We start from the raw sequence: 18,297 nt of genomic DNA, 5'->3' as shown, positions 1-18,297 counted from the left end.
TCGCCCCGGAGTGCTGCAGCTCCGCATGCGGCCGCGAAAGACTCGAAGCGCCCTTTGCACTTCTCGGAGTTATTTGCAAGCGGCTTTGCCCGTTATTTGCATGAAAGGTCGACGCTCCGTCACCCTTTCCGCATTCCCCTTTTCCTTGCTCCCCATCCCCACAAAGGCCCTAGGCGCCCAGCCGCACCCCACAAAAGGACCGGGAGGCGACTTTGCTTTTGGTTTATTGCCCCTCAGCAGGCAGCGGGAGTCAGGGCCCCGGCTGGGGCTGCCCGGCTCAGCCAGCGGGTCTATACAGTGTGTGCAGGGGTGCCGTTCGCCCCCTCCAGGGAAATGCGCTTTTGGGAATGTCTCGAAGTCGAGGACAGGGTCGGCCCCGGTAATGGGGAATTTGGGTGGGGCGGGGCCACGCTGCAGGGCCTGTGGGTCCCGTAGGACAGCGGTCAGACGTCGAGAGAGGAGGCGGGGGACAGGGAGGGGGTTCGAGAGGGCGTTGCAGGCGCCGGCCCCGCGCCCCCAGGGCCCAGCACTCGCCACTGGAAGATGCTGGCGTCCTTGCCGCCCAGCGAGACGAGGTGCGAGTCATCGTGCGTGAACCGGACGCTGGTCACGTGGCTGCCGTGACCACCGTACACGAGGCTCGGCGCCTGGGCAGGAAGGAAGGTCGGGCTACAGCGGCCGCGGAGCCCTGGGACCCCTCCCGCCCGGCCCCGGAGGCCCCGGGAGGCCTTACCTTGGCGCGGGCGCACGGGTACTGGAAGAGGTGCACTTTGCAGAAGTCGTCGGCCACAGCCACCACGCGCTCGTTGTGGGAGCGGCACAGGGAGTTGATGTCGGTTCCATCCGAGCCGTCAGGCCACACGCCTAGCACAGGGGCCAGCCTCAGCCCAGCCTCCCGGCCGCCACCCACGGTCCAGAGCGGCACCATTTCCGGCGCTCAGGCGGCCCGGCCACCCACCCACCGGCCGCGCGTTCCAGGCAATCCTTCCCGGTCCCGAGGGCCGGCCGGAGGGGCCTCCTGGGCTGGATTTGCCAGTTTCTGGACGCCCACCCCTCTACACCTGTCCAGCATTGCGAGCCCGGGACGGGCTGCACCTTGTCCCCGCACCTCTCCCACAGGGTTCCGCGGCCCTGGGCCCCTGCTCACCGTAGACATGGAAGCCCAGCACGCAGGTGTAGGTGGCCCACTCCCGGTCTCGGCTCTCATAACGATTCCTCAGCAGCTTACAGCCTCCAGCCACGTCCCCTGGGGAGAGGGAGCCCACCCAGCTCAGCTCTCACCCTGCCCTCAGTGGGGAAGATGCCATGGAAGGGTTGGAAAGACTGGCTTGAGGCGGTGGCACGTGATCTGGTCAGGGTGGTAGCCCTCAGCCCAGGGCAACACCCAGCCCCATGTGCTTCCTGAGTTCTCAGCTGAAGTTGTCCTGTTTCTCATCAGTTCCTCCTCCCTTGATAATCAATCCCTCCACACCTGTCCTGAGAAACTTTTCCAAAACAATCTTTTCTTGGTGCGTTTTTCAACTCCCCCAAGGCCTTGTGGGAACAAGACATGGTGCAAAACTGTGTGTGTGGTTTTTTTGTCCAAATGACAACATTTCTCCTATGTGTATAATTCTGACTCCACTTCAAACCCATCTCCACCTCCCTGTCTGACTGCCCCTCCACCTGGAGTTCCCCCACATCTTCTCCTTCATCCCCTCCCAACCAGGAGCCCCCTCACATAAATAAAACCCACCCCTATTACCCTCTCCCCATGCCCTCCCCTACTGTCACTCACAGTAAAGGATCTCATAGTCCCCAGAATTGGACATGATGAAGTTCCCATCCTTGGACCAGTCAAGGTGAGTGATGAAGCTGGAGTGACCCTGGGAGCAAGGGTCAAGAGACTAACAATGTAGCCACCGTTTCCCATCCCCTCACCCTCCTAAAGGACATTAGTTTACCTGCTATGGCAATGCCCCGCCCTCCACCCAGCTTCCTCACCACACAGCGGCCAAAGCGGCTGGACTTGGCACCATCACTGGAAACGCTATAGATGTAGATCATGTTGTCATGGGAACCGATGGCCAGGTACAACCCATCTACAAAGACAGTCACTCAGAGAGGGAAGGGCCAGGGATGAGTCTAGGTTCCGGGGTGGGGGTGGCTCCCACCTGGGCTGTACCGGACCACTGAGAGCTGCTCATTGCCATCAGTGATGTCGGACACGATCTCTCTGGTCTCTGTGTCCAAAACTAGCCACCTAGAAGGGAGGGGGGTGGAAAGCAGGTGTGAGGATACCTGTCCTGAGCAGGGTAGGGGTTGGCAAGTCAGAGAGCCTCAGAGACACCAAAAGAAAGGCTGTGATGTAGACAGAGAGGTTATCTATCATTGCGGTCTTATGCTGGGAAGTGGGAAGGGGCTATGGGCAGATAAAAGCTGAGGGGCTCCTGATGCCATCTGAAAGGGAGAACAGGGGCCCAACTACCAGGGCCTTGTGGAGTCTGTTAAGCTTGTCACTTCCCTGTGTTAGTCTCCCCTATGCCCCTCCCATCCCCGCTGCTTCTCTAGCCTGAGCTGCCACCTCCTCCACTCCCAGGCTTGCTTGGAGGGGAGAATGGATGGGGGAGGGTGTGATGACAGCTGCCATAGGAGAGCAGGGGAGACCCTGGCTGCAGGGAAAAGCACTGAGAAGAGGGAGGGTGCAGTTGGGGCTCCTGAGCAGGCAGCGATCACACTCCTCCACCCCCGCCATTACCAGAAACCCTTCCCATACCTCCTGCTTTCCCCTCCCAGGAGTCCTGGCTCCCTCTCACCTCCCTGTGTTCAGTCCTACGGCCACAACTGCCCCACTGGGGTGGAAGTCAGCACAGAGACCAGTCTCCTGGGAGGGGGGAAAGGTGAATTCAAGAAGATGCCTTTCTAGTGAGGGAACTAAGATGGATACCTTGTCATCTTGGTAACAATGTCAAAGCCCCCTCCTCTCAAGGATGAGAGGGACAGGAAACCTGGGATGGAGGCAGGGTATCACCGGAGCCTAAGCAGAGGTGCTACTCAAAACACTTAACAACCAGAAGTGACACCCCACAGCTGTGCTGGAGATTAACCGTCAGTTGCTGGATCAAGAGGACGTCTAAGGGCTGGGGGGAGGGCAGTGCTCAGGGGCACTGGAGGCATCAGTACAGAAGAATGAATATTTTACCAGCCAGTACAGCCACACCAGTACAAACGGGCTGCCTCTAGGAGCAAAAGGGAAGGGGGTGTTGGGGAAGGAGTGGTGGCCACAGGAGTCATGGTGGGCGTGACACTGAGGATCCGGGGACACAGAGCTCTACCTTGAGGTCGATGCTCCAGGCCAGCGCATGGCCCTCCCCATCCCACAGGCAGAGCTGCCGGTCATGGCCACAGGTGAGGAAACGGTTCTGGAAGGGATGTGTGCAGAGCCCCCAGAGCTCATCCGTGTGACCCTGCGGCAGAGCGTGCGCTGTCACCTCTGCCCCTCCCCAACAGCCCTTCCCTTCCTGCTCGCTCGAACCCTTGGCGCCCCCCCCAACCTGGATTACAGGGGAGAAGCCCTGGTCCAGATCTCCCCTCAGCAATGCGTTCTTCGTGGTTCCCACCAGCAGCTCAGAGCCAAGCCCCTCTGCAATGGCCCGCACGGCCCCAAAGTGTTCAGGAATCTGCAGAGTGGTGGCAGAAAGTCAGGGGCCCGCTGACCATTCCTCTTCCCTCTCCTTCCCTTGACCCCAGCCCAGCCCTCACCTCAGCTTCCTGGAGGGCCACCAACCCAGGCCCCCACTGGACCAGCCGGCGGTCCCGCCCACCACCACTCAGCACGGTCCCGTCCCGCCGGAGACACAGGGCGAAGATAGAACCCTCGTGAGCGTGCGCCTGGGCCACAATCCCGTAGGTCTCTGTTGGCAAAGTCCTGGGTGGGTCATGCTTTTGGGGTGCAGGGAAGTAGGGAACAGGAGCAGCCGAGGCCGTCACAATAGAGCAATGACTGCCGGGTGCTGAGTGCCTAGTCTGGTCCTCGGCTTCTCCCCAGTTTACAGACTGGACGACCAAGGTTCCGAGAAGTGAGGTAACTTCCTAAGGGCCAGGCAACTAGGGGCGAAACTGGGATTTGAACCCAGGGTCTGGCACACTCCAAAGCCCCAGCCCTCTCTGCCGTGCTGCCCCCTGCCCTCCTAGACTAGCCCCCCAGAGGGCCCCACCCTCGGACAGAGCACGATCAATTCTCAAGGGCAAAGGATGGGAAATCCTCTCCTCTGTTTTCACAGACCGTCTGGGGAACTAGCCTTCCCAGATGCCACCCCCAATCACATACCTTTGGCCCCGCCCCTGCCTGGGGTCCTGGAATCTGAGAGGCTCCGCCCCCAGGTGAGAATGTTCCCCTCGGAGTCCCCTGTGAGAATGTCTCCGTCCGGAAGGAGCACAAAGCAGGGGATAAACTTGGGTTTCTTGTATTTCTAGGGGCCAGGCGAGCAGAGAGTAGAGGTCAAAGACGCTACAAGTCTCGGGACAGCTGGGAGTTGGGTAGCATCAGGGTCTACAGTACTCAGACCAATACTTCCATCGCCACTCTGCCCTCCCCCACCACCCTGCACCCATCCACACCTCACCCCAAAGACACCCTGTTTCCTGGTGAGGGTCCCGTTCCCAGGAACCCCTGCTCCACCACTCCAGTTCCAGAAGTGGACGTGGGATTTCCCGCTGGTGACAATGCAGCTGCTGTCGCGAGGGTTGAAGCCAACGGCCAGGACTGAGTCATTTGTACTCTGAAGGGAAGATACTAGATTCAACCACTCCAAGCCCTGTGCACCTTCGTTCTACCAGACTCTCTTCAACTGGCATCCTGACAACTGGTCTGCAGCAGCCCAGGACCCTCAGGACAACCCTTCCTCCAAGGCCCTGGTCCCCTAAGAGCACTACTGGCAGTCACTCACTAGTGCCTAACACGGTGTCCCTCACGAGGTCAGAACCTCCATGGTCCCCACTTCACAGCCTCAGAGAGGCTAGGAGGCTTGCTCCAGGGGACCAGGCCAGAAAGGAGGTACACGTACGGGGAAGTCTGGAGGTCTCTGCACTCCACCACTCCCAGCACCTCAACCTCAGCGCCCCACCAGGCCACCAGGATACCTCACCTTGATCTCAGCCAGCTTCGTTCCCCGGCTGCAGTCCCACACAGACAGCATGTGCTCGTTGGAATCATCCACCACACAGAGGAAAGCACCCAGATCCTGAAGATGGGGGACACATCAGAGGGGCCGAGTAAGGCCTGGAGGTCTCAGAATTCATGGTCCAAATTAGGTCAGAGGTGCCACGACAGGCTGAGAGAGCAGAAGGGGCCACACTGTCTCTTAGGAGAACCGGCTGGGTGGGGCTTAGGAAGGCCAGGACTTCTGAGGCTTCCTGGTGAAGTACAAGGAGGGGGTTCCCGGACAGGGAAGATGGGGGCCTCGAGGCGCCGGGGCCAGCTCACCGCAACTGAAAAGGCCAGGGCCCCCACACCCCGCTCGAAGGCCCCCAGTCCGATCTCCTGCAGCTTCAGCAGCGTCTCTGAGTCCCAGACATGAACCACAGGCTGCAGGGGCTGGTGGGAGAGAAGGGGTCAGGGGTGTGAAGGGCAGCTGGGCTGGAATTTCATCCTGTCTGCCTGGCGTTGACTGTGGCCTTACCTTTCCATCCTTATCCACTCCGGCTGTCTGTCCTGAGGCTACACGCACACCATCAGGGTGAACAGCCAGGCTAAGTGGGGGAGGAGACACTCTAGGGAAGGGGGTCGGTAGTCTCTCAAGACCACCCAGGCCACTCTCCTCTCCTGTTCCTCCACACCCACCCAGACCCTCTTCCTGCCAAGCCCACCATCCCCATGCCTAGAGCTGCCCACTCCCAAGCCCTAGGACCCTCACCATCGAACGCAGTCCGTGTGCCCCCGGTAATGTCTCTGGCCGCCACCTCCAGGACCCCCTGGGCCTCCCCCGGGCCGGTACAGCACCACCACACAGGCGATAAAGTAGACCACCTCCCCAGAGCGCAGCACAAACAGATTAGAGCGGGAGTCACGACCCCGGTACCCGTAACTGGAGTGGGGATCATGGTCAAGGAAAGGGTCAGATCAAGGGCACCACGAGGAAAAGGAGAGGAAGACAGAGCTCTGGCTATAGCAGCGCCACTGGCAGAGGATGGAAGCGGAGGATTCAGAGGTCTCACTCTCCTTGCAGACCCAGGAGGTGCAAGGGGGGGGACATTCCAGGATGGGAAGGGTGGTTCCCATGGGACTGGAAGGGGCAGGATACACCCAGTCAAGGCTGAGGGTCTCCGGGGGTGGGCCGCTGGGCAGCTCCTCGAGGCTGCGGATGCCAGACGGGATGTACATGGTAATGGGGCGGCCGCGAAGGAACATCTTCACTGAGATGCCTTCTACAAAAAAAGAAGGGGGTGTCAATCACGACCCTGTAGCTTCCCTTCCAGGAAAGCCAGAGCAGAACTCAACCCACCATACCTCACAGGTCCCCCAAAATAGCTCCTGGGGCTGCAGCCCAAACCCTAACCCCATCATCCAAGTTCTTCCGGATCCCTCTATACATACCTAAATTATAATTGCTCCTCCGAGATCCAGGACCCCCAGGGCTGGAGAGGGCGTCTTTTCCCCCACGGCTGTTGCGAAGGAAGAAAAGCACAGGGATTGGGGTCAGGTCCCAAGACATAATTGTGGAGGGGCAGGACGTAAGAAAGGAGGCTACCCTAGAGATGACAGTCACCTCTGCAGAATTTCAGTTTGCATCGTGTGCATTCAGAGCTCAGGTGGGGACTTTTAGCTCCATTTAAGGCATGAGAAGACTGAGGCTGAAGAGGCTGAGTAAGCCTGTAAGAGGCAGGGTGGGGTGACACTTTCCTCCAGACCACCAGGCCTCTGGCTATTAACCGCTTCATTTTCCCATCTGTAAAATGGGCCTTTAGTGAATCCAGAATGTACATCAGCCCTGCCTTTAAGGGATCTGAGAGGTAAGCAAGAATAGTCCTTCTCTCTCAAGGGGAAAGTGACAGGTGAATTCCAGAGATCACTGTCCTTAGATAATAAGGTGACCATCTCTCTTCAAAGAATAAAAGAGAGGCCAAGGATCGGGCTAGAATGAACACTCAGGCGTCCCGGGGCCTGTACACACTCTGAGACAACTATGCTCAGCCACCAGGATTTCCCCTTGCTCTCTAGAAGTAAAGCTTGGTACGCTGGGGTGTGGGAGGAGGCTGAGACTCTGAGGACCGTCACCATGAAAATCATGGGTGCTTTTGGAAAACCCTCTTGGAATCTTGGAAGGTATGTTGTGATATGGTGGAAACGGCAGGGGAACTGGAGTCAGGAAGAGTGGGGTTGGAATCCTGGCTCTAGCTGTGTGACCCCAGACAAATGACTTACCCTCTCTGAGCCTGCTTCTTCACCTGGACAATGATCAGCATGAGACCACCTACCCCCCAAGGATGTCATGGGGACTGAATGAGACGGAGGAGGTCGAGGGTTTAGCACAGTGCCGGGTACACGGCAGGCACCCCAGGAGTGCTTGTTCCTTTCTTCCTGTTGGGCAATGAGGTCCCCCCACCCCACCCAGGGAAGTGAGGTGAGGGATGTGAAAAGTCAAGAACCTGAGCCTGGGGTGGGGCGGGCTGGGGGGAGGGGAGCCTCGCCCACCTCTCTGTGCTCCCTGACCGCAGCAACAGGTTGGCCGAGGAAGCTGCCTTCCGGGAGAGTTTCTGGCGAGGCCGCTCTGAGGGGGACGAGGAGGAGGAAGAATTTCTCCGGGGCCTGGTCGGACGGAGCACAGTGAGCAGGTGAAAGTCATTCCCTCGGATCGTGCTCCCCACTCCTCCCTCCCCTCCCAGCCTCTGCCGCAGGACACTCACGTGTCAGTACGCTGTGGGGGCTGCACCAGCCTGAGGAGCCCTGGGGGGCCGGGCGAGCCAGTGCCACTGCTGCTGCTGCCCCCTCCTTCGGACTGGGTCCCACCGGGCTCTTCACCGCCCCCATGCGGGGCCGCGGGCCCGTTGATCAGGCCAGGGGGGCCAGGTGATGACTCCGTCTCCACCTCTGTCTCTGTCTGGGTGCCTCGGCTCACCGAGGAGGGGCTGTGTGTGGGTGGCAGTCCCGGGGGAGCTGCAGGGCTGCTGGGGAGCCAGTGCATCAGCCCGATGCGCCTGGGGCAGGCCCCAGCAAGGGGGAGGAAGAAGGTTTGACAACATGCATACCTGTCCCTTGTAGGGCCTGGTGCGCCAGGGTCCTGCAGGGAGGTGGGAGGCGCCTGCAGCCGCAGCAGGCGAAGAGCTTCTGCCAAGGCTGCCTTTACCAGCTCCATCTCCTTCTCCTGCACCTGAAGCCGCCGGCTCAGGGACTGCAGGGCCTCCTGAGCAGGGCCCTCACCTGGGAAAGGGGCAAGAAGCAGTCAGAATGTACCCACCACCTGGGGAAAGGCTTGAGGGGATTCTCTCTGCCCCCAGCTGTGCATTTGTCCAATAGGACCTGCACCCTTCGAGCAGCTCCAGGCTTGGATGCGCTCCCAGAGGGGAGGAGACGGGTAGTAAAGGATCAAGGGCCTCCTTGTGGCAGGGCAGGCGAGGAACCTGGCAAAGCTCCCTTCCTGCTGCCGTCCCAGCCTCCGCAAAGACAGGGAGTACCATGGAGTACCCGGGGAAAAAATGGAGTACTGGCGAGGAACGTGGGAACCACAGGCTGAAGCGCAGTGCTGGTGAGGGACGACAGGGCCCAGCCCAGAGCAAGCTCAGGTCTCCAGAGAAGGCAGAGAAACTCAGAGGGAGCACCCGGAGAAAAGTGGGGGGGACACAACAGTACAGTCATCCTGAGGACTCAGAGAAGAAGACGACATCTAGAGTGACAGGAGAGGGTATGAGTGGAGAGAAGAGTCATAGCGAAGGTCCCAGGGTAACAGTGGGGGTCCGAAGTAAAAAGACCCAAAATCCCAGGAAAAGAGGCCCGGAGTAACACAGGAGGTAAGGAAATTTTCGAGGGGCCCAAAGTAACACGGGAGGTAGGATGACGTTGGGGAAGTCCGAAATGACAGTTGGAGGACCCAAGTAACTAGGGAGAGCGACCTGAGGTACAGTGGAGGATGCTCAGAGCCCCCGGAGCCGAGGAGCACGCGGGGACGCCCCGAACAGCCGTCGGGCAATGGCAGCGCCCGACCGGCCGGCGCTCCGGGAAGGGGCACGCCGCCCGCCCCGCCCCGTACTCACCGGGCCCCCCGGCCCCGTCCATCCGGCCCCCGGCTTGCTCCGAGCGGCGGCGGCGGAGGAGGAGGCGTCTAAGCCGCCGGGGCCATGGCCAGAGAGAGGGGAAGGGGAAGCACCCCGGGGCGCGCGCGCAAGGGAGCCGAGCCACCCCCCGGGGGCGCTGTCGGGCGCGGGGAAAGGGCCTGGAGGGGGCGCTGTGGGGCGGGGGCCGCAGGCTCCGGGGCCCGCCGGGGCCTCGGACTCTCCCGGGACCGCTCTTGGCTCCCGGGGGTGGGGTGGCGGGGCCGTCCTGGGCCCCAGCGCCGCAGCACAAACAGGCGCCGGACGCGAGGCCGCCAGGAAGCGCGGGAGGTGGGGGGGCGGGACGAGGGGGGGGCCGGGCCGCCTGGTAACCCCTCCCTGTCCGGGCCTCGCAGCTCGCTTCGGGGGCGGGGCCAACCCGTTGACCCCCGGCCCCCTCCGGCCACCGCCCTCCAGGCCCTTCCGGGATCCTGGCCCTCGGACTCCCTGGGGACCTGGGAAGGAGCGCGGGCCGTGAGGTCTCCCGCCCCCAGCCCCTAGCCTGTCGAGGCAGAACCGACCAGCCCCTCCCCACTTCCGCGAAGGGACAGGGGCGGGGTCACGAAATAGGCCTTTTGCCCGGGGGCGGGGCTTTTCCTAAGGGGCAAGGCCAAGGCATCCCGAATTGGGACTGGCAGGGGACAGGGCAGAGGGTTATTAAGGCTGTGGCGGGAGGATGCCCAGGGTATTGGGGTCAGGGTGGCATTAGCCCAGCTCAAGCCAGGCTGGGCTGACGCAGCATCCTGCCGCGGCCAACCCCTATCCCTGACAGCTCTGCTGTCCCTTGGGCAGAGATGGGAGATGGCGCCGGTGCTGCCCCTGGTGCTGCCCCTCCAGCCCCGCATCCGTCTGGCGCAGGGCCTCTGGCTCCTCTCCTGGCTGCTGGCGGTGGTCGGTGGCCTCACCCTCCTCTGTAGCGGGCATCTCCTGGTCCAGCTGTGGCACCTTGGCACCTTCTTGGCTCCCTCCTGCCCGGTCGCTGCCCTGCCCCAGGTTGCCTTGGCAGCCAGTGCAGTGGCTCTGGGCACAGGACTGGTGGGTTCAGGAGCCAGCAGGGCCAGTCTGGATGCAGTTCAATACCCTCCCTGGCGAGGGGTCCTGGGCCCGCTGCTGGTGGCTGGCACAGCTGGTGGCGGGGGGCTCCTGGTTCTTGCCCTGGGGCTAGCCCTGGGTTTGCCTGGGACTCTGGACACAGGACTGGAGGAGGGCCTGGGGACTGCCTTGGCTAACTACAAGGACACAGAGGTCCCCGGACGCTGTCAAGCCAAACGGCTGTTGGACGAGCTGCAGCTGAGGCACCACTGCTGCGGGCGCCATGGGTACAAGGATTGGTTTGGGATCCAGTGGGTCAGCAACCGTTACCTGGATCCCAATGACCAGGACGTGGCTGAGTGAGTGATTTGCTTCTCCTCCTCCCTCTTCCTTCTTCTCCTCCTCTTCCTCCTTCCTTGCAACCCCACCTCACCCAGACAGGCAATGAGTAGAGTCTAGTGACTGAGAGAATGGAGCACAGCTCTGCCATGTTTTAGCTGTGTGACCCAGGGCATGTTACCAAACTGCTCTGGGCCCATTTGCTTGTCTGTAAACTGGAGATGATAAAAGTCCCACCTTACAGAGTTGTCGTAAGGATGAACGAATGATGTCTGCATGCCTGGCACATAGTAAAGCAGTCAGTACATGTCTCACTCGTCTTTTCCCTTCTCAACTCCTGTGCCCTGCAGCTTCTCCCCCAGGCCTCTATCTCCAGACATCCTAACACCCCTGCCCCTCCCTTTGCAGCCGGATCCAGAGCAATGTGGAAGGCCTATATCTGATTGATGGGGTCCCTTTCTCCTGCTGTAATCCCCACTCACCCAGACCTTGCCTGCAAAGCCAGCTCTCAGACCCCCACGCCCACCCCCTCTTTGATCCCCGACAGCCCAACCTAAACCTCTGGGCCCAAGGATGCCATGAGGTGCTGCTGGGGCACCTGCAGGGGCTGGCGAGCACACTGGGCAACATGCTGGCTGTTACCTTCCTGCTGCAGGTGAGTCAGCAAAGTGTCTGAGGCCTCCTCTGGGCCTCCTCACCGCCTCCAACCCAGGGGCCCCTGAAACTGCTGTGACCCTCATTGACCTCTTGCCCCTTGCTTTCCCCACAGACTCTGGTACTCTTGGGCCTGCGGTACCTGCAAACGGCACTGGAGGGGCTCGGAGGAGTCATCGATGGGGAGGGAGAGGCCCAGGGCTATCTCTTTCCTGCTGGGCTGAAAGACATGCTGAAAACAGCATGGCTACAGGGAGGGGTGGCCCGCAGGCCAGCACCTGAGGAGGCCCCACCAGAAGAGGAACCTCCCAAGGAGGGTCTACCTGAGGCCTAGTGGCCTGGAGCTTGGGGTGGGGATGAGGGGTGGGGGGAAGGGGAGAGATGGACAAGACTGGAAACCTCACAACTCCTTATAGGCTCCAGGTGGGGGAGGAGGGATCTCTGGGATTAGAGGGTTAAGGATAGTCAGTGAGCTGGACTGGGGTAGGAGAGAAAACCAGGTGTCCTAGGGCCTAGCCCATGGCCAGAACCACCAGGGAAGAACAGAAAAAAAAACCAGGGTGGTGGGAAAGTGACATGGGAAGGACTGGAGGCTGCTTCTGGTGCACAGACTCAATAAAGCTTTTGGACTGAAGCCACTGATCTTTCTCTTCAAGGGGGTGGGGGCCCTGAGAGAACTGATTTCCGTCTGATGGAGAAGCCAGGACTCCAGGGGTTTGACCTGGTAAGGATCAAATGCAAGAACCTGACATGGGAAGTGAAGGAAAACAGAAGCCCCTCCAAGTTGAGAGTTTTTATTCTGGAGGTTGGGGCGGGGGGGGGTCAGCATGCTCAGGTGGGGAGGGTCCAGCCCAGCTCCTCCAGCCCCGCAGTGCATGCCCAGCCCCAATAAGTTACCCAGTCACTCAGCCGCCCTCCCGCCCGAGACTCTGTTTTCTGCTCCGCCCCAGACAAGCCCATCTGGCTCAACACAAGGGCTGCTTGTCCCTAGCCTGTGAGCAGTGCCACAAGGCAAGCTGGGGGAGGGGAGAAGCAGCTGGGCCACGCCCTGGGGTTGAAGGGGCAGAAGGGCCGCCCCTGGCTCTGAGGGCTCAGGACTTGGAAAACCACATCCTGGGCAGGCCAGGGATCCAGTCCCACAGATCTGTGTCTGATGAGGTGGTGGGCAGTGGAGGGCCGCCATCACACCTCGACAGCTGGGTCTGAGCCTCGGCCCTGCCGCTGCAGCTGCTCCTCCTGCTTCGTCTTGGGCTTCTCTGTCCGCGTATGCCACACCAGAACCTGTCCCGAGAGCTTTCAGTTAGAGCCGGGCCCAGCCACAGCCCAGCCTCTGGGGCACGCAGTGTAGAACGGATTCTCCAACCCCCTCGACACACACTGGGTTGGCTGCCAAGTATGAAGGGTGGGTGGGGGGAGCCTTTAGTGCCTCTAAAATGGGGCTTAATCCCTTTCCCTCTCTGTGTCACACGGGTGCCAGGAGACAGAGTGGCAGGAAGACCACTTTCCTTCCCTGCCTCCCAGCTTCCCCTTCAGGAGAGCAAGCAAGGTTGAATCTGAGCCCTGGAGGGTCTCTCCTGGTTCAAACACCCATCCCTGATCCTACTCCCCAGGGCCTCATTCCACTTCTCCCATCACCCGTCCATCCCACAGTCAGATTTCCGTGCCCCCCTCCATCCCCTTACCCGAGTGCAGTTGGCAGCCCGTGGCTCCAGGTCCTTGGGATCAACAAGGTGGCTCAGGAGGCTGCTCTCCAGGTGGCCCCGAGGAGCAGTAGCATCAAACCGGGCATTGGGTTTCGCCAACAGCAGGGGCAGGGAGACGGCAAATCCCGCCATATCCAGTGGGAAGGGCCTATTGGGCTCCCACGCGGTGTGGAAGCCCACGACCCGGCCATCCTGTACGCGAGGGCCCTCGAATCGCAGGCCGCCCACCAGCCCCACTGGCCACACTGAGACGCCACGGGTCCAGCGCATCTACCGGAAGTCAGGAAAGAAGAAACAGACAGGAGGTGGCCCAGAGGAACGGGAGCAGCGGGAAGGACCACTTGAGTCACTCTGCCCCACCGCTCCCCACTCCTCACCTAGGGAAAAAGATGAAGCGGGCCCACCTGGCCTGTTTCCCCAGCCCCATCTCAGTGCTCACCTCCTCAAAGAGTTCCCGGCTGTAGGTGTTGTCATCATCAGCAAAGTACACGACTCCCCGGGTGCCTGGTGGGGGTGGATCCTTCTCTCCCGCCACAGCACCCCCTCTGCTCCGGAGCCAGTCCAGGGCCCTGTTCCGTTGCTCAACACCTCGGGGCCGAACCCAGCCTGGCTCGCCCTCCCGGAGTCGCTGGGCCTTGGGGGTGAGGACCGCCAGGTGGGTGAAGAGGAGGCCAGAGGCAGCCAGCAGCCCCGAGACCAACGGGGTGGGGCCCTCAGCATCCTCTACCAGCAGCCAGTGCAGCCGGGGCACCAGGCTTAGGGTCTGGGACAGCCGCACCAGCTCCGCCTTCTGCACCAGCCTGCAGGGGGAAAGATGCAGGAGGGAAAGGGATAGGCACCATTTGCCCACTCCAGAGGGTATATATGGCTTCTCCTGGGCCACTCCTAGCACCGCCCACCCTCCCCACCCCCCCGTGACCTTTCCCCGACCAGCACCCAAATGCCCTGTTCTTTTCTTTGTCTTGTTTTGTTTTTTGACCCAGCCACTCAGCTTGCAGGATCTTAGTTCCCTGACCAGGGATGGAACCCATGCCCACTGCAGTGGAAGCGCTGAGTCCTAACCACTGGACCGCCAGGGAATTGATTCACCTGCCCTGTTCTTAATGTCCATGTCTGTCACTCACCTCAACCCCAGGGCTCTGACTATAAATTAAGGGCACAGTCTTTGAAATCAGATCTGGGTTTGAACGCCAGTTTTGTAACTTACTAGGTGAGATATCTGGGGAAATGGCTCCATCTCCCCAAGGCTCAGTTTCCTTTAAATAACTTTAAAATAACAGTACTTTACAACAATGTTGTTTTAAGGATTAAATAAGATCATGACTTTTTAGAATACCAGTAGGACCATGTTCTTTGCCGCCTATGCTTGGATTTCCAGGTAGAAGAGTTTAGAGGAGCCCTTTGGCTCATTCCTCTTCAGGGGACGAAGATTCATCCGAGTTTAGACAAGAAACTGGGAAGGTAGGGGCCCAGTCTCTTGCAGGCTTCTTTACCCTTCAGATGGGCCTGCCCGCCCCAGGCTTGATGGTGTGTGTAGGGAGGTGGAGAGGGTCTAGAGATGCCCTGGCGTAGGTGGGTCAGCCATCTGATTCCAGGCAGATGTCAGCAAGCCCTTTTGGCTACAGATTCAAAACCACATTTCCCAGTTGGTTTGTGTCACCAATAACGCTACGTTTTATTAAAAAAAAAAAAAAAAAGGAACACACTTAGCACAGTGTGGGGCAGAGAGTAAACACACTGCAAATAATAGCTGGTGTAACTATTTCTAGACCCCCGTATGACTGCAGGGCCAAGTCCTTTTCTACTTCGATTTAGTCAAGGGCTTCCCAAACTTTCTCACCAAAGGCTCCCTAAGGAGAGAGAGTGAACTCACTGGCAAGTTCAGAATTTCTTTGCAACTTTATTGTTCTATCTTAAAACTTCTCAGGAATATTGTATTCTACTTCACAGCACATCCCTGTCTATTTTAATAGAAAAACATTTTCCCACAAATCTTAGAGTAATGATGTGGTTCATTTAGCCTGTCATTTGTCATGCCTTAGCTTGAGGAACATCCCCTGGCCCAGCGCCTCCCGAAACTCATCAGCGACCCCAGCCTCTTGGTCCATGCAGATGTGGGGTGCATCACAGCCCATACCTGGCATAGGTGGGGGTAACAACATAGATAGTAGGCAGAGCCTCAGGTTCAGGGGGCTGGGCGGGGGCAGGGGGTGGACGGCGGAGATCGGCTTGCAGCTGGGAAATCCTCAGATCCTTCTGCCGAAGCTGCTCTGCTGCTGCCCGCAGGGGAGAGAGGCAGTCACATGGCTGGCCTGGTCCCAGGAAGCAGGGATGGGGGCAGAGAACCACAGTACGTTCAGCATCCCAAAGGGCCATAACCTTCTGTTCAACTAGCCAGTGCAGGGCTCTCTTTACAACTTCTCTAACAGCTTTTCTATGCCTTGGGTGGTGGGGAGCTCACTGCCTCAATTAGCAGCCCCTCTCCGACTTTACCAATTCCATCCATTACAGTTTTCATTTGGCTATTGAGCTGATTACCTGCCTCCATCCTTTCTACCTTCTGGTCCTAATTCTGCCTTCTGGAACCATAAAGAACAAGTTGATCTCCTAAAACAGGACAGTCTTTCAAATACCTGAGGATCATGCGGTGGCCCAGTCTCTAAATCCCTGCATAAGAGGCAGGGTTCAATCTGTTCCACTGGCTGTGTGACCAAAGACTCATTAAATTCATTGACTCCATCACTGGATAAATATTTACTGAATGCTCCTCCTGGGGGGCACTGCCTTAGGTGCCCGGGATGCAGCTTAGGAAAGCAAACAGACATGGTCCCTGCCCTCATGGAGGTTTCAGTTTAGTGGAGGGGCTGGACACTAAGCAAAGAAACAAATTAATAAAATTATTAGAAACCGTGGTAAGGGCCATGAAGGAAACAAATAGGATAGAGACTTAAAGAGAATCCAGATTGAGAAGAGGTACTTTAGCTAAGGTGGTCAAGGAAGGCCTGTGAGGCGGTGACATGTGAGCTGAAACCTGAAGGATGAGAGAGGGAGCTGGGAAAGAGCTGGGCGAAGAGCACCACAGGCAGCGGGGACAGGTTAAGTGCTTGGAAGCAATGAGTGTGGGGTTTTCAAGAAACTGTCATGAAGCCAGTGTGGCCGGAGCAGAGCGAGCGAGAGGGTTAGGAAATGGGGTTAGAGAGGCAGACCAAGGCAGGATCATGCGGGGCCTTGCAGGCTCTGGGAAGGAGTCTGATTTCACCCGAGGTGCGGCGGGCAGCCGCGGTGCGTTCTAGAGAGGGGAGTGCGCCCGGCGGCCGCAGAGGGCTGTAGAAGGGCCGAGCCGGATGAATGGGGTCTGCGCGGGGGTTCATCCCCAGGGCGGGACGCTCGGCGACGGGTGCCCGAGGGCCGACCCGCCGCGCCCCCGCCCCGCCCCGCTCACCGAGCTGCACCAGCGCGTAGAGGAGGCCGGCGATCGACACCAGGAAGTAGGCGAGGAACACGTTCTTCAGCTTCAGCTTCATGGCCGCGCCACCGCCGGCGCCTGGGCAGGCGGGGTCCTGCAGGCACGAAGTTCCCCGCCCCCAGCCCGCCAGCCTGCAAGCCCCGCCCCTGAAGCGGCCCCGCCCCTTGACCCGCCCTCCTCACCCTCCTCTCGACCTGCTCCCAGGAGCTGGAGCTGGCAGTAAACGTCGCGGCCCACTTCCGGTCAGTCTGCCCACTCCCTCCCTCCGGGTTAATTTCCGCTCCCACCGCCTAGTTCTGGGAACCACGGTAGTGGGTGACGTCATATCCGGCGTATCAAGCGCGCGCGGCCGGCGGTCAAAAGCCAGGTAGGGTACTTGGGAGTGGCTTTGGTACCCTCCCCTTGATCTCTAGTCCCTCTGCGCAGATTTTCTCCTTATAGTCATTCATTCATCCATCAGTCACTGCAGGTAGTAACAGTACCTCAGTACATACTTGTTACATGAATGAGTGAAATCTAGGGCCTATCATGTACCAAGCCTGTGCCCTGGGTGTCTCATACAATCCTCACTATAATCCTTTGATTATAATTTTAATACAATTTAGGATATTAAAACTCTAAAGATTGATGTTGCAGAATTTTGATATTTAACAAGGTACTCTTGGCAAAAATGCAAAAAATACATAGTAATCTAATAAATTAAACCAAAAAATAGTAAAGGGGTATTTTTGATATTTCATTAATCAATCAACCTCTCATATTCTAATATTTCTTGGATTTTTTTTTTGAATTTCTAGTATGACTTGGAATCAGGTCCCTTTCTGGGATGAAGAGTTTATGTCCATAGTGTTTTTCCAGCACATCTGGCAGTAGTTCAGGAGCAAACTGCTCTTCTTCAGGGTTGTCACAGTATCTTGGTCCACTTTTGTGTGAGAGATAGGTATTGTCCCCATTTTACAGATAAGTAACTAAAATTGCGCCAAATCATGTAATTCCCATCGTACAATTTTCTATGTCCCTTCTAGATACCTGACTCCAGGAGCTGTACTGTCTCCTTTGACCCACACTGAAACAGGTGACAGAAGGGGTGGGGGTAAAATGTCAAGGCAATGAGCTATCTCCCAGAGAATTAACTGGAAATTTCTCTTTTTAAAATAAATTTATTTATTTGTTTACTTTTGGCTGCACTGGGTCTTCATTGCTGCTCGTAGGCTTTCTCTATTTGCGGCCAGCGGGGGCTACTCTTCATTGCGGCGCGTGGGCTTCTCATTGCAGTGGCTTCTCTCGTTGTGGAGCATGGGCTCTAGGCACGTGGGCTTCAGTAGTTGTGGCACGTGGGCTCAGTAGTTGTGGCTCACAGGCTCTAGAGTGCAGGCTCAGTAGTTGTGGCTCACGGGCTTAGCTGCTCCGCGGCATGTGGGATCTTCCCAGACCAGGGCTCGAACCCATATCCCCTGCATTGGCAGGCGGATTCTTAACCACTGCACCACCCAGGAAGCCCCTGGAAATATTTCTTGAGCTGAGGAATTCCAGAAACAGAACCCCTAACTCCTCACAGGCATAAACCATCCTGAGCAGTAATTTTTCCAAACAAAACCTAGTTTCTTGTTAAAATAATCTCTAAGACTTGTGGTCAGTCTACAAAATGGAGGAAACTATTTCCTGTCACTAAAACAATGGGAAATTTTTAAAAATGCTGCTAGCTAAAGAGAAGCAGTCTTTAGTATGAGAACATCTGACATATAGCTATTTCTATTCAAGAGGGACCCCATTAGCTCTGGTCACCACTATTAACTAGGCCTACCAAAATCTGATGAC

At 58.3% G+C, this 18,297-nt stretch overlaps 3 protein-coding genes across 6 annotated transcripts; 1 reads left to right on the top strand and 2 right to left on the bottom strand.

Annotated features, from left to right (window-relative positions):
* Positions 1-208: 208 nt before the first annotated feature.
* Positions 209-9,511, bottom strand: EML3 (EMAP like 3). 2 transcript variants are annotated; one of them, XM_067748726.1, is made up of 22 exons: positions 9,229-9,511; positions 8,227-8,398; positions 7,885-8,145; positions 7,673-7,786; positions 6,575-6,642; positions 6,282-6,405; positions 5,895-6,065; positions 5,661-5,730; positions 5,465-5,575; positions 5,127-5,222; positions 4,605-4,760; positions 4,310-4,451; positions 3,742-3,893; positions 3,534-3,659; positions 3,315-3,446; positions 2,796-2,863; positions 2,154-2,242; positions 1,984-2,081; positions 1,778-1,865; positions 1,148-1,246; positions 734-864; positions 209-647 (listed from the first exon to the last, which is right to left on the bottom strand). In XM_067748726.1, the coding sequence occupies exons 1-22, from the start codon at positions 9,248-9,250 to the stop codon at positions 444-446; spliced, it is 2,694 nt and encodes an 897-aa protein (XP_067604827.1). In that variant the 5' UTR covers positions 9,251-9,511; the 3' UTR covers positions 209-443. The 2 variants fall into 2 exon arrangements, with proteins under 2 accessions (XP_067604827.1, XP_067604828.1); XM_067748727.1 differs by having other exon boundaries at positions 7,885-8,142.
* A 177-nt stretch (positions 9,512-9,688) lies between these two features.
* ROM1 (retinal outer segment membrane protein 1) lies at positions 9,689-11,944 on the top strand. The gene is made up of 3 exons (XM_067748753.1): positions 9,689-10,676; positions 11,065-11,311; positions 11,426-11,944. The coding sequence occupies exons 1-3, from the start codon at positions 10,087-10,089 to the stop codon at positions 11,642-11,644; spliced, it is 1,056 nt and encodes a 351-aa protein (XP_067604854.1). The 5' UTR covers positions 9,689-10,086; the 3' UTR covers positions 11,645-11,944.
* Positions 11,945-12,088: 144 nt separating this feature from the next.
* On the bottom strand, positions 12,089-16,614 carry B3GAT3 (beta-1,3-glucuronyltransferase 3). 3 transcript variants are annotated; one of them, XM_067748754.1, is made up of 5 exons: positions 16,456-16,614; positions 15,151-15,325; positions 13,453-13,813; positions 12,993-13,283; positions 12,089-12,591 (listed from the first exon to the last, which is right to left on the bottom strand). In XM_067748754.1, exons 1-5 carry the CDS (start codon positions 16,535-16,537, stop codon positions 12,493-12,495), a joined length of 1,008 nt encoding a protein of 335 aa, XP_067604855.1. In that variant the 5' UTR covers positions 16,538-16,614; the 3' UTR covers positions 12,089-12,492. The 3 variants fall into 3 exon arrangements, with proteins under 3 accessions (XP_067604855.1, XP_067604857.1, XP_067604858.1); XM_067748756.1 differs by having other exon boundaries at positions 15,151-15,289; positions 16,456-16,613; XM_067748757.1 differs by having other exon boundaries at positions 15,151-15,286; positions 16,456-16,613.
* Between the last annotated feature and the right edge of the window lie 1,683 nt (positions 16,615-18,297).

The sequence above is a fragment of the Pseudorca crassidens genome, chromosome 9 (genome assembly GCF_039906515.1).
Source record: "Pseudorca crassidens isolate mPseCra1 chromosome 9, mPseCra1.hap1, whole genome shotgun sequence".
Taxonomy (NCBI): domain Eukaryota; kingdom Metazoa; phylum Chordata; class Mammalia; order Artiodactyla; family Delphinidae; genus Pseudorca; species Pseudorca crassidens.
Note: the sequence above shows the minus strand (reverse complement) of the source record. Positions and strands in the feature narration are given on the sequence as shown.